The 13,673-nt window shown below is 31.9% G+C and overlaps 3 protein-coding genes and 1 long non-coding RNA gene across 4 annotated transcripts; 2 read left to right on the top strand and 2 right to left on the bottom strand.

The window, feature by feature from the left end:
* The first annotated feature begins 2,424 nt into the window (after positions 1 to 2,424).
* LOC149517631 (uncharacterized) lies at positions 2,425 to 4,023 on the top strand. Its single transcript, XR_016344067.1, has 2 exons — positions 2,425 to 2,735; positions 2,841 to 4,023. It is a non-coding gene; the product is annotated as an uncharacterized LOC149517631 (long non-coding RNA).
* On the bottom strand, positions 3,456 to 5,097 carry LOC111279009 (AP2-like ethylene-responsive transcription factor AIL5). Its single transcript, XM_089764747.1, has 4 exons — positions 5,039 to 5,097; positions 4,875 to 4,925; positions 4,563 to 4,639; positions 3,456 to 4,024 (listed from the first exon to the last, which is right to left on the bottom strand). Exons 1-4 carry the CDS (start codon positions 5,080 to 5,082, stop codon positions 3,456 to 3,458), a joined length of 741 nt encoding a protein of 246 aa, XP_089620873.1. The 5' UTR covers positions 5,083 to 5,097.
* A 126-nt stretch (positions 5,098 to 5,223) lies between these two features.
* On the bottom strand, positions 5,224 to 6,591 carry LOC149517630 (AP2-like ethylene-responsive transcription factor AIL1). Its single transcript, XM_089764748.1, has 2 exons — positions 5,813 to 6,591; positions 5,224 to 5,712 (listed from the first exon to the last, which is right to left on the bottom strand). Exons 1-2 carry the CDS (start codon positions 6,169 to 6,171, stop codon positions 5,655 to 5,657), a joined length of 417 nt encoding a protein of 138 aa, XP_089620874.1. The 5' UTR covers positions 6,172 to 6,591; the 3' UTR covers positions 5,224 to 5,654.
* Positions 6,592 to 10,651: 4,060 nt separating this feature from the next.
* On the top strand, positions 10,652 to 11,887 carry LOC111279011 (transcription factor MYB114-like). Its single transcript, XM_022865852.2, has 3 exons — positions 10,652 to 11,126; positions 11,230 to 11,359; positions 11,469 to 11,887. The coding sequence occupies exons 1-3, from the start codon at positions 10,967 to 10,969 to the stop codon at positions 11,764 to 11,766; spliced, it is 588 nt and encodes a 195-aa protein (XP_022721587.1). The 5' UTR covers positions 10,652 to 10,966; the 3' UTR covers positions 11,767 to 11,887.
* The last annotated feature ends 1,786 nt before the right edge of the window (positions 11,888 to 13,673 follow it).

Genomic DNA, 13,673 nt, shown 5'->3' with positions numbered 1-13,673 from the left:
GAAGGGAAGAAAAGCTTTATGATTAAGAACTGCCTTGGAAATTGATGGACTGCATTCAGAAACTGGCTAAGGGCACGCGAGGTGTCCGTGAGAAGGAAATGTACGCCCTTTATCATCAGTAAATGATTTCTGGCAATATATATTGTTCATGATTTCCTGATGAATTTTTGTACTAATCATTACACTTTTGTCCCTAGATACAGTGTTGTTTACAGGGACGTCTAAGCTGAAAATTCTGGTTTCCAAGTTGCTCTCAAACGTCAATTAGTGCATAATTTAGAACAATCAATCTTATGCAATTCTTATCTTGATCTTGATTTCAACAGAACAAATGCAACAGAATGTCCAAAGGAAAAGTCAAATAAAACAAAATGGGTTTATGCAACTTTTATAATACTAATAATTCTATTTCATAGCCATGACCCGTCTAAATCAGAATCAAAAGCCCAAATCAAGAAACACCCATAGCTGGTAAGGTCTTACTAATTTCAACCTATCATAACAGAAACCAAAACCATGCAAAAAAAAAAAAAAGCACCCTACATGGCTAGGTATACCTAGAATCCTAGCCTTACCCTCTCTTCCCCATTCCATAAACCTATATGTATATATTATACCAGTCCTTTTTATCTAGCACTAATGGCTGGTTTTAGCCAAGTTTTTAATTGGATATTAGCGATATAAATGGGGAGAGAATGGGGTGGGATGAGATTTTTTTTTTAATTTCAGTTTTTTATATTATATTTATTTTTGTGTTCAAATTTAATAGATATTTTACATTTTTTTATTTTTTTAATATTTAATGAGTATAAATAATTTATATATTTGTGATTTTTAAAAAAATAAAAATAAAATATTTTTTTTTATTTTTATATTTAAATAATTTTTTATAAATATGTACTTTTTGAATACAGATATATTAATTTTAATAAATTTAAAATAAAATTTATATTAATAAATAAAAATAAATTTAAAATAAAATTTATATTAATAAATAAAAAATTAATTTATTAAAAATATATAAAATCTTAGTAGACATAGGTTATATTACCAATAAAAAATTTTAAATCATATTTAACTTTATCTCCATCTCAAAATTTAATATTGATATTAGATTTTTTATTGAATTTGGATAAAATTGATATTTCTAGTGATACCCTAAATTAAAAACTACAAAATTTTTAAGGTTTTTTTTTTTTTCTATTTTTTTAAAGATATGAGAATTTTTAATATTTAATCATATATTATATATAATATTATATTACAACATACATAGAAATCTGATAAGATTTATTTAGGTGGATGCTTAGGTGGACAATCTATATTATTGACACATAGTATAGTTCTCAATAACTTTATTCAATCAATTATTCAATTTGTAAAAATTTTAAACTTTTACAATTACATTTATCCAAAATTTTCAAAGTATATAAGTTTTATCATAATTTAAACCAAAAAAAATATATATTATATCTCACTCTTACCCATATACATGAAATACACAATTTAAATAGTTTTTGAAAGTTAAATCCCTAAATCTTAGGAATCATAAAAAATCATGCACTGTCTAAATCAATATTTACATAAATTTAAATAAATAAAATTTGTGGCTGAATCACTATTGTTTACCAATTTTTTTGCCTTTATTTTCTTATGAATTTTCTTTGAAACATTAATTTTCTATTATTTAAAATAAAAGAGAAATATATTTTATCTCAATTTAAAATTACACACATATTTAAATTTAAAATTTTACACACTTTTTTATCTTAATTTAAAATTAAACTTTGATAAACTAAATTTTTAAAAAATCATAATTTTTAAAAATGAAATAATTATTAAATATATATTTATGATTTCTTCTTACAATCAATATTTTCTTCTTTATAAAAAATTGAACAATTAGATTTTCGTCACAAAAGTTTGACATGATAAAATTTTAAAATCAAACATGAAAAGTTTTTTTTTATGATATATTACATGTGTAAATCTTAGTTTTCATACTAAAATAATACATATTTTTACAAGTATATGTAATTGTAAATAAAAAATTGACTTTCTCATTGAGATTTGTATGTAATTTTATTTTTATAGTTGAAAGTTTTCATAATATTTATTTAAATTCTTTCATAATAATTTATATATAGACGGCCTTTGTAATTTTAAAATATAAATTATAGATAATTAGGAATATTTTTATTTATTGATATATAATATAAAAATTAATATGAATTAAAATTTTAAATTATGAAAAATATAATAAAAAATTGCCGGTAAAAAAAACTAGTTAAACTTTTTTTTATAAGTTTTTATATACGATAAATAAATACCTAAAAAAATCCAAAATTCGTAAGTGGTTTTAGGTCTTATAATCCACTTAGAGTTACGTAGACGGAACAGGTTATAGATTGTGTTTTGGGGGAGAGTTTGAAGGGGAAATGTCTGCCTGAAGTATCTTGTCCTGTGAATTTTGTCTTTTTCTTCTTCTGTTGAATGTTCAAGTCTGCCTGGTTGTTCTTTCTTCTGCTTTATCTTGATCCCCCTTCTGCCCCGAATCTTTCTCTAAAATTTCTCTCCTGCAGCCTGCAACACCTTCCCAGTCCGTACATATTCTCCAACTTTGTTGTGCAAAATTAAATCAACGAAATCGCTTTGTTTTTCCATTTTTCCATTCTGAAATATCTCTCTAACCATCTCATCACCTCTCATGCACATGATGTATTACGAACTTACAGGTTCAAAAGAGAAGTTTTTTTTTTTTCCCTTTCTTCCTGCTTTCTTTTTATTCCTAAACAATATAATAATATCTCAAATTTTGGTACAATTACTGAATGATTCAGGTTACACAAGGAAAGGCTGGTCGGCCTGCCGTCTCTCTTCCTACAAGTACTGTGGTATATATAATTTGTGGCAGAAAAGGACCTTTTGCTAGCAGAATGGCTTGGAAATAAAATTAAGCATGCCTCACAGCAGGCGATACTTTGGTTTTTCTCTTGCCTTACCTTTTAATTTGTCTTTTTCTTGTAAAAATCCCATTGTTCAATTAAAGGATGTTCAAAGCCAACTAATTAAAAAAAAAAAAAAGAATAATAATTGGTAGATCATCAGGTAGTGTCTCTGCTTTCAACTTTACTGGATTCCTTGCCATAGAGTGTTAATAGGATGCCATGAAAATCACCCTAGTTTTCCAACGTATAAAGTGGTCAAGCATTAACTTTAAAATATGTCAAAAAATGGAGTCAGACAGCAAAAAAAAAAATAGAGGCCTCATCTTCCCATTAGACTTTTGATCAAAGGTAGAGAACAGTTTGTATTTAAACTAAAACACCTAACACCATTGAATTCCATGATATTCCGTGACATAATCCTACCTTCTTCCTAGCTAGTTTTCTCTATGGTGAAACTAAACCACTTCTCTATCATCAATTAGTGTCTCTTGAATTCTTGAACTGTCTTCACTCGTTCCAAAGTGCAAACATCGGGATCTGATGAGCTAAACCCAAATTCCCCAGCTGGTTTTCATTTGAATTCTCAATCCCATTGTTGCCATCTTCATACTTTGAACCCTGTAATGAGACGTAGCCCTGAGTGTAGTCTCCACCAATGCTAAACTGATCACTAGCGAATCCAACAGAGCATTTTGGACTTTGCGGACTAGAGGAATTATGGCTAGTTGAAGTTGCCAAAGATGCATCATTGTTAATGTTAGTACTTTGATGGTGCTGCTGATCATCTGAATTTGCAGTTCTCCAAGCCATATCAGCCAATTCATCAGATACTTCACCTCTTGATATATCTAGAAGGGGTTGAGCGGATGTTGATGAAGTACATGAATTATAATCCTCAAGAGCAATGGGGGCAGAGTCTTTTGGTGAGCGTTTTGCAAGGTCACCCCCAATAAGAGTAGAGCTTGAGCAAATTCTCTTTATATCATACCTGCTTATATCAAAGTTGGTCACGGCACTTGTACCCCTAAACTTAATTGCAGCAATATCATAAGCTTCAGCAGCTTCTTCTTGTGTGCCTATAATGTATAACAAAAGTTATTATTGCATACAAGATCACAGTTAGAATTCTTTGGGAATTAACAGCTTAATTAACTACAATAAATTTTATCCATAAAAAGTGAAGGACAAAAAAAAAAAAAAATCATCACTCAGTTCTCCCCTCCAGTGGTCGACTGGAGGTGCGGGCCAGTAGAATGCTCCCACCATCCCGTGCCGGAGGCAACCCAAATGGGTGACCAGCATGGTTAGGGCCAAAATGTGACCCTCACCGGCCGGAATAGAGGACCGGTGGGTTCCAAAAGAGCCCTGAATCTGATTCAATCATATACGGTTCCCAACTTAATTGGACGACACATTAATTAACCTAATTGAACAAGTAGCACTTCTTCAAATTATTAAATTCTACCATCAAAATTGAAACCTATAATCATTAACTTCAAAGTCTATAATAACTCAATTAATTGAACAGTCATGAGAGATGATGAGACAAGGCAATATCTAAACAATGAAACAAAAAGTTAAAAGAGGGAAAAAAAAGGAAGTATTGAAGCTTACTAAATGTTCCAAGGTACAAGTCCTTGTTTCCAGCAACCCTTCCTATTCTAGCTTGCCACCTTCCATGCTGATGGTGCCTAGCCAGAGAAAGAAAAGAGCTTGACACGTAAGAGGAAAGATTGATAGATATAAAGTTGAATTGCCTTTAAAATAATGTACCATTCATGCACGAGAATACACATTTGAGAATTGAGATTGTAATCTGCATGTGTAATATGTTTGCCTATTATTGTCTACTATGTTTGAAAAGGGCTGCAAAAATGCAGTAAATAATCGAAAAACTTTGTCATTGAGGTTGTTTTCTGCCATTACCTTGTCACTCCTCTGTACACTGAAGCTCCTCTTGAAAAACCACTGCTTTTCCTGTCAAAAGAGTAACATTGTTAATCAATGTTACAACTTCCTTTGTCCATTATTTTTTTTTCTCTCTTTATCTTTGAACTTAAATGTAGAAGCCTTATACAAAGACTTTGTACCTTCTCAAATGAGCAACAAATTCTTGACGGGTCATGTTCTTCATCTCTTCCAGCTCCTTCTCGTAAGTACTCAACTAAAAGGACAGTAGATGTAAAGATTACTTTCGTATAATAATTCTACTTGGTGCTTGCCCATGAAATAAACTGTTGAGTTCACCAACAAAACTTACAGGAAAATTTATATGAGTTGTTGGACCCCAATACTTCAGAGCAGCTAAGTCATAAGCCCTTGCTGCCTTTTCTTCCTTGTCATAACCACCTGATCATAGACATTTTAAACAAAACGAATTATTGATTAAATAAAAAACTGCACATAACCCAATGTTCTCCCATAGTTAAATACTGCATAAAAAGTTAAAATCATTTTAAATGTTTAATAAAGAAGAGACATGCAAAAGGATATGGGAGTCCACTTACCAAGATAAACTGCAGAGAACGGAGGGATATGAGAGATCCAGGAAAGTGAATGAAACAAGCATAAGCATTAGTATATTCTTTCCAGGAAGCCAAAAAAAAAAGTCAGAAATCGAAAGAAAAAGACAGAGAAAAACACAAGTGATTGAAATGAATGTTTTATTTTGCTGCTCTTACCTTGTCTCCCTTTCCTTGTTTGTCCCTATTTTCTACAGCTATTATCCCACAAGTGAGCCTCATATCTTCCGGTCCATCTATGCCTAATAAAATTTCAGAAACAATTAAAAAAAGGCAAAGAAAAGAACTGAATTTCTCAATATTTGAAATTCAGATAACAATGGAAATCAAAAGATAAAATACCTTGTGACACCACGATATTGAGAAGTTCTTTTACCAAAAGTATCAATAGATTTGCGAGGAACAGTTTCTCTGACGAGGGTATTCCCGTCATGTCGTTTTCGGCTATCGACCTCTTCCAATGGTGCAATTGCAGCCAACCCGTATTGGGAGCTTGGGCTCATGGTAAGGGAGAGTGTCTGAAAGTTACAGTTATTACTAGCTTCACCTGAACGTTTCCCACCAGAAAATGAGGTTTGTCTCAACCAGGATTTGAACCCTGAAGCTGAAGTTGCACTCTCGAAAGGCACATGGTACGTGCCATTGTTTTGGTAATGGTTAGGGTTTGGGTTACGCTGTTGGAGGTTGTGATCACTAGCCATTAGAAATATTTTAGGGTTTCCGTTGTAATGGTAAGTTTGGATCAAAGAAGATAAATTTCTGAAATTCTGTCCAGCTTCCTTGTCCCCGTTAATGTAACTTGGTGCTACATTGACATTGATTCTAGTAGGAACACTGTTTTGGTTTTTGTCTTCCTGGGTTTGACAAAATGCTTTGATCTCTTCAGATGGAAAGTTTGAGCAACAACACCCCAAGAAATCTTCAAGTTTGGGACCCTCCTCACTTTCACTTGCACCCCCAATACCATTTTCATATCTCCAATCTGCAAATAAGCGTTGGAAAAGAAATAAAAAAGAGAACCCATTTCCTGTTGTTCGGTCTTTTCAAGTATATACACCGCAAAAATGAACAAGATGAGAGTAAAAAGAAACTTTTCTCTCATGCAACCATGATTTTTAACCATTAAAAGAAAACATGCATGGTGCAAATTAGTTAAAGTAGTAACACATTATTTCATAGCTAGGGATAAAGAAAGGTGAAGAATAGAGGAAAGAAAGAAGCAAAAAACCTTCATCGCCATTGGAAGAGCGACGAAGAGGATTGACAACACAAAGTGAGCCATCAGAATGCAAAGGCATGATAGAAGAGAAACCTCCATGGTCTTCTCTGCCAAAGCTTTCATCGATTCTAAGGTGTGGAGTCAGAGAAAACCCCAACCAATTATTCATGATGATGGTGGTGATGAATCTCTTATATCAACACAATCTATTACTCTTTTTTCATGCCCTTCTCTCCCTCGAAAAAAAAAAAAAAAAACCCAACAAAATGAGAGACTTCTCTCACTCAGTCTTTCTCTTTCTCGGTTCTGTCTCTCTATAAAAATGTTGTAAGCTGCGTGACTTGGGTTGGATTTTAAAGGGCTCAAACTTAAAAAACAAGGAAAATTACTTGACAAAAACAAAGCCCTTCCCGGCTTATATTATCAGCACCGTATGCAGAGGTTTGCAAATGGTTGCTTTGGGTTTCGTGCCCTCTGTTTTATTTCCTCCTTAGTTTTGCAGAGATGAGCAACGTATAAATTGTTAAGCAAAAATTTCATTCTAATTCGCATAAGCGGAATTAATATCAAATAATAAATCAAATATATAAAAGATAATAATTTAATATGATTCGATCACACCAACCTACGTCAACGGATGAGAAATAAAATTTATTAGTTGTAGAGAATTACAAATAAATATCAAATCAAATCAAACACTCATAACTAATATTTATAAACCCTCTCAATCTCTTCTAGTCTTTTGAAGTATTTTCAATCCAAACAAACACATCCCATGTGCACTTTTTCAATACAAATAAATACATACTCATATGTACTAATTCATCATACTTATGTGGATAATTTTAGTCTTTTATAATCTACTCATATGCATCATATCTATGTGGACCCTTTTAGTCTCTTTTAATCCACTCACAAACAAATATATGCCCATAAATACCCATTTATCATTCCTATGTCGATCATCTCAGTTTTCTCTAGTCCATTCACATGCACTATACTCATGTAGACCCTCTCAATCTCCTCTAGTCTACTTACAAATATATAAATATATACACTCGTAAGACGTAAATCTCCAGTAATCTTATGGGATGTCTATTCTATAAAACTCATCTCTCTTATATCTTCTTCTCATAAATAATATTGCAGGGACTTCATCTATTTATAACCATATAAACTTGTCTGTTAAAAATATCTTTTATCTTAGAATTCTTCTTATATAAGTCAAACTTACTTATCAAGTAATATCTAACAAATCTCAAATAAATTTCTTATTGGATTTGAGTTATTATTCTCAATAATCTTCACCTTGACTCAAATTTTATCAAATAATCTATTTTCATGCTAGACATACTTGGCTTCATTTGCAATTGAAGTCTCACAATTATCTTCTCTTACGTGTCTTCAAGCTTCATGCAAATCGATCTTCAATTCTCAAAATATGAACTTGAATTCTTCCTTTAGATCGAGCTCCTATGGGTTTGCCTCTTCCTATGCTTTAATATCACTTGTTAAGCCAAAAGCCCCGATCTAATTTATTTCAGCGGAAGCAATATTAAACAATGAATCAAACACACAAGAGAAATAATTTAACGTAGTTCAATTCAATCGACCTACGTTCACGGATGAAAAATAAGATCCATTAGTTATAGAGAATTATAAATAAATATCAAATCAAATCAAACACTTATAACTAATACTCATATACTCTCTTAATTTCTTCTAGTTCTATGGAGTATTTTCAATCCAAACAAACACATTCCATGTGCACTCTTTCAACACAAATAAATAATATCCATATGTACCCATTTATCATACTTGTGTAGATTATCTTAGTTTCTTCTAGTCCACTCACATGCACCATACCTATGTGGATCTTTTTAGTCTCCTTTATTCTACTCATAAACATACAAACATACACACCCATAAAATATAAAATTTTAGTAGTCTTATGAGATGTCTATCTCATAAAATCATAAAACCTTTTTATGTTTTTTTTTTTCATAAATAACCCTGCAAAGACTTCATATATTTATAATCATATAAACTTGTCCATTAAAAATATATATTTTTTATAATTCTTTTTCTACAAGTCAAACTTACCCATCAAATAATATCTAATAAATCTTAAATAAATTTTTTACGAGATTTGAATCATTATTTTTAATAAAAATATATAATTATGACGACATTAATAAAAAAAAAAAAGAAATTGAGATATAGCAAAAAAGCATTGCTCCAATTTTCTACAACGATTGTCCATGGATTCTTAAATTTTCAACACTGATGGTGCACTGAAAATTAAAAGATGGAGCGTCGGGATTTGATTGAGGATAGCCCGGTCCAGGGAAACTTGAAAAAGCAACAAATCTCTGAAAAAAAAAAGGTTGTAGCTTTTGTCAACAATGGTCCAGTTGGGGTTCAATCTAGGAGGCCCAAATCAATGGAATCCATGTCCAAGAAATCTTATAGGCCAGGCTTTTATGATCTCGATTGCAAGGAAGAACCCGTGTAAAAGGTAGAAATGTATAAAAAAAAATGAAGAAAAAGAAAAAGCTTTGCATTAAATAAACGTATCGACACTGGCGGAAAGGAACAGATAAGGGAATTTATAGAGGATAAAGTTGTTGGTATAAGATCGACATCGACATGAATATTCATGGGGACCATCATTGCAAAAGCCAAAAGCTGTATCCTTAACATCCAAAAAAAAAATTAAAAAAAAAAAAATTCAATTTGTCATTCTATGTGGTTTATTGTGCCTTTAGATTACACAATGAAATTTCTAAGTTGGGAATTTAAAATTTTAACAGTATAATATATTATCTATATATGGTTTGGTCTTGAAAAAAAATGTATGTCTTCCTGTGTTAGATTAGGAGGCAAAAATGTTCAACACAAAGTTAAAGAGGTAACAACTGTTTTTTTTTTTCATTTAAGTTTGAATTTGACAGTTGTTTTTGTTCTTTAGTTAATAATCATGTCTTTTAATCATAATTTAATCCAATCTTTTCCGTATTGATGACTGAAAACTCAAATAACTTAAACGAAATTTTGGTCTTTGCATGTGGTTTTTTTAATTTTTTTATTCTTTATCTCTTTCAGTGTTAAGGGAAACTGGCAAGCAATGCATGTGACAGAGCATGCCACAAGGTTCCAAACAATTAGCTATCCTATGCTAAGAGATGCAATTTTGTAATTAAAATTTCATGACCATAAAAAATGGAGCAAAACAGGATTAGCAACTAACTAGCTAGCTTCCGGCTAGGAATTAAATTATTTTGATGGGTAGTCATTTGGGTCTAGAAACATATATAGTCAAGATAGACTCCAAAGCATTAGTGAATAGGAATCCTTTTAAAGACAAAACTATATATGTAGACTTCTCATCTTTTAACATACTAAATTGATAATTGTTTTCTTCACTTTGTCTATGGGTCTACTCCTTTGATCGTCATTAGACACTTTTGGCTTAAATATTGCTTTGAAAAACTATAATATTTTGCATATGCTAAGAGAAAAACTTATTTTCAAATGCGAAAATTACCCCTCCACCTTGCTTATAAGTGGCGGATTCTAATTAATATTCCATACCAATATGATTATTAGATAGAGCTGATAATTTTGAATATAATATTATAATATGATATGAAAAAATGTATATAATTTAAGATTTTAATCAAAATCACATATGAATTTAAAAATATAAAAAGTATGTTTTATAATTAATATATTAACATAAATTTTAACATGATAATTTTTATATTTGATGTGTTACATATGAAATAAGCATCTGACTTATACACAAATTGTGAAATTTATTTTTGGATAGTATTTTACCTTTTTTTCTCTTCTTTTCCGAGAAGCAGTTGCAGGCGCACTATGTATTAGGTATAATATTTTACAATCACATTAACCTTTCAATCTTCTTTTATAAATAGCCTGGCAGCCAGCGGCAGCCTTTGCAGTAATCAGCAGCTTTGAACGAACTTTACAGCATTCTCATTACTTCAATCAACGAAGCCATTATCATTTTCCTTTTCTATGATGTCTGCTGCCAAAGCCCAAATTGCTCTAAATACTTGGATCTTTCACATATATATACATATCCATGTCTTTAAGTGGTAGTTGAGGTTCTTTTCCAACATCAAGAAGGGTAGATAACACAGTGACCCAGATCGAACAAGTACAACACTCTCTCTAGGTTTGTAACATACACATCGTCCAACCTCTCTCTTCCTTTCTGATCATACACAGTGCTGAAGCAATAAAACACAATGGCTCCTGTGAAAGATGAGACCATAAAAATGGAAGAAAATGTGTCCCGTAAGAAAGAAGTCAACAAGGGAGCATGGACAGCAGAAGAAGATAGAAAACTGGCTGATGTTATTTCAGTTCATGGTGCTAAAAGGTGGAAGACAGTTGCAATCAAAGCAGGTACTCTTGATTCAATTGAAGCCTGATTGATTAATTTAAGACTTGATATGGCTGTTTGCTGATTTTTCTCTTTTTTATTTTTATTTTTATTTTTTTTATGCAGGTTTAAATAGGTGTGGTAAAAGTTGCAGGCTGAGATGGATGAATTATCTGAGGCCTAACATTAAGAGAGGAAATATATCAGACCAAGAAGAGGACTTGATACTTAGGCTTCATAAACTTCTTGGAAACAGGTTAATTCAGAACTGTAAATATGAATTTGGATGATTGCAATATATATGATCTTACGAGTTGATATTCACTATGATTGAACAACTTTATTTATCTGATGGTTTCCCTCAGGTGGTCTTTGATTGCTGGAAGATTACCAGGACGAACAGATAACGAGATCAAGAACTACTGGAATTCTCATTTGAGAAGGAAAGTAAGCCAGACAGAGAAACAAAGTGGAGCTTCAGTGAGAGAAGGCTGCAAAGTTCGAAAGAGATCAGTGGAGAATGCCAAAGAAGAAGTGAGGGAAGAGAATACATCTACAAATATCAGCTTCGATGTAGACGAGTTCTTTGATTTCTCCAATGACAATCCGCTGAACATGGAGTGGATGAACGAATTTCTTGAAGTTGACGAGGGTATTAATTGAAACTTTATGAAAAAGCAAGATGTGTTTCCATCTCTATAATCATGAATTTATTGCAGGCCACGTTAATCTGTAAAACATCGTTATCTATTCATGAATTTGGCAGGATTTCAGTTTTCTGTCAGCTCTCCTAGTTGCTGAAATGGTGAAACTGCAGCACAACACTTTTGATTGGTCCTAATTAGTGAAGGAAATATCCTTCGGTTTTTTTTTTGTTCTCCACCCTGATTTTGAATACTCACTAGACTAAGAAGTAAAAGAAAATAGAAGAAAACAGACATAAAAACAAAGGGAAGAGAACTAAGAAGAAATTATATACTGTAGTTTTTGGACTATATAGTTCTCAAAAGGGCATAGAGATTCTTTCTATATGATAAAAGTGGCTGGAAAGATAGCCAAAGAGTGATAAAAAAAGTGAAAAAAGGATCTGTCTGATTTCTGAAATAATGTGGACAGAACGATTTATCAGATCAATCTGATGAGACAAAAGGCTCCATGTAAGTTAAAAACATGCACCGACAGTCCTACAGCATGATAGCAAAGAAACTTTTGGCTGACAAAAAGAGGGTTTTTCTTTTCCATGTCAAAATAACATTCATATGGTAGCAAACAAATGAACTTGGTTGAGAGTTGATACCATCATTGATTCGATGTGTCAGTAATTCAGCTGAGCCTATGTGACAACGGATCGCCAGGCCAAAGCCATATCTGATTCATCCAAATGAACTTCTTCGCATCAAACCTTCATGTAAGATAGAAGATGACGAAGACTGAATTTTATAGAAATAGTGGGCATGCATCTATTCCCGTTGTTTCATCCAATGAATGAGTTTAAATATGATATACCATTGGAAACTGATCATGTCTTTTTCTGGGTTCGGAATTTTATGCAATGTGAATTAAGATTCCAGCACCAAAAAGATCAAAAAGAAAAACTGTCAAAAGCCAAAAAAAAAACAAGATAATTATTCGGTACATGGAAGATATCAGCTACGACAAATGGTCATATCCGACAGATTCTTGTGAAGGATACATGTTGATCTTCATTTTCATTTGTTTTGGAGTTGAATTTTAGTGGTAAGTACTTTAATAATTTAGGTTTTGATTTAAGGTGCTTCTATTTGCACCGACATTTTTACTTTATACATTTCATTATTAGTGACACCCCAATTTTAAACATCAAAAACTATTTTTTTATTCATTATGCCCATGACCCTTCCCCTAACACCCTCGAACCCATTTGCCTCTCAATGTTTCACCTTAATCACTCAAACCTAACTCAAAAATAAATTAAATCATTAAGTTTCGAAATTAATCAAGTTACCGAGCTTCAATATAAAGATAATCTATCTTTCATTTCATTTGATTTCGTTAAATTTTAATTGAATATTGTGTGTGAAATTATAAGTTCCGAAACATTTTTGGAAGCTTTCAAAAGATTCTGAATATACAAATTAGTCATTTATTTTTGTACCATGAAAATGTAATAAAAAAACCTGATCAATTGAGCAGGTGATCGGCTATAAATGTCGAATGAATCATCTACTAGGTCAAGTGTTAATGAAGTACTGAGTTCCTAGGATTATCTACTGCTTTAAAATGATATCTTTGAACGAGGAAGTCATTTGAGACATAATGGGTACAATAAGCTTACACATTGGAAGCACATTCAATGAAGTTTCTGCTGCATACGTGGCAAGCACTAAAGAGTAATAATTTCTGAAGGGAGAAAGGTAAGCGGTAAGAATTTCAAGGACAATTTGTCTTGACATCAAAACAGATTCGATAATTGCTGCCAATCAACAGAGGATGTACTTGAAGCATGTGAACCATGACAAGTTTTCTACATGCGTAACTTCAAAATCTATAGCTTGAAGTTGAACATGTTAATGCAAATGACAACAATCACT

Source organism: Durio zibethinus, chromosome 8 (genome assembly GCF_047325235.1).
Source record: "Durio zibethinus cultivar Kanyao isolate XHJ-2024 chromosome 8, ASM4732523v1, whole genome shotgun sequence".
In the NCBI taxonomy this organism is placed as follows: Eukaryota; Viridiplantae; Streptophyta; class Magnoliopsida; order Malvales; family Malvaceae; genus Durio; species Durio zibethinus.
The sequence above is the reverse complement of the archived record's forward strand: the minus strand, read 5'-3'. Positions and strand labels throughout refer to the sequence as shown.

Coding starts and splice junctions, on each gene's coding strand:
- LOC111279009 (XM_089764747.1), bottom strand. CDS start 5,082: ATGAAGAACATGACCCGTCAAGAATTTGTTGCTCATTTGAGAAG. Junction 4,926..5,038: donor TTTGTTGCTCATTTGAGAAG/GTACAAAGTCTT, acceptor CTCTTTTGACAG/GAAAAGCAGTGGTTTTTCAA. Junction 4,640..4,874: donor GTGTACAGAGGAGTGACAAG/GTAATGGCAGAA, acceptor TTCTCTGGCTAG/GCACCATCAGCATGGAAGGT.
- LOC149517630 (XM_089764748.1), bottom strand. CDS start 6,171: ATGGCTAGTGATCACAACCTCCAACAGCGTAACCCAAACCCTAACCAT. Junction 5,713..5,812: donor CAATATCGTGGTGTCACAAG/GTATTTTATCTT, acceptor AAATTTTATTAG/GCATAGATGGACCGGAAGAT.
- LOC111279011 (XM_022865852.2), top strand. CDS start 10,967: ATGGCTCCTGTGAAAGATGAGACCATAAAAATGGAAGAAAATGTGTCC. Junction 11,127..11,229: donor GACAGTTGCAATCAAAGCAG/GTACTCTTGATT, acceptor TTTTTTATGCAG/GTTTAAATAGGTGTGGTAAA. Junction 11,360..11,468: donor CATAAACTTCTTGGAAACAG/GTTAATTCAGAA, acceptor GGTTTCCCTCAG/GTGGTCTTTGATTGCTGGAA.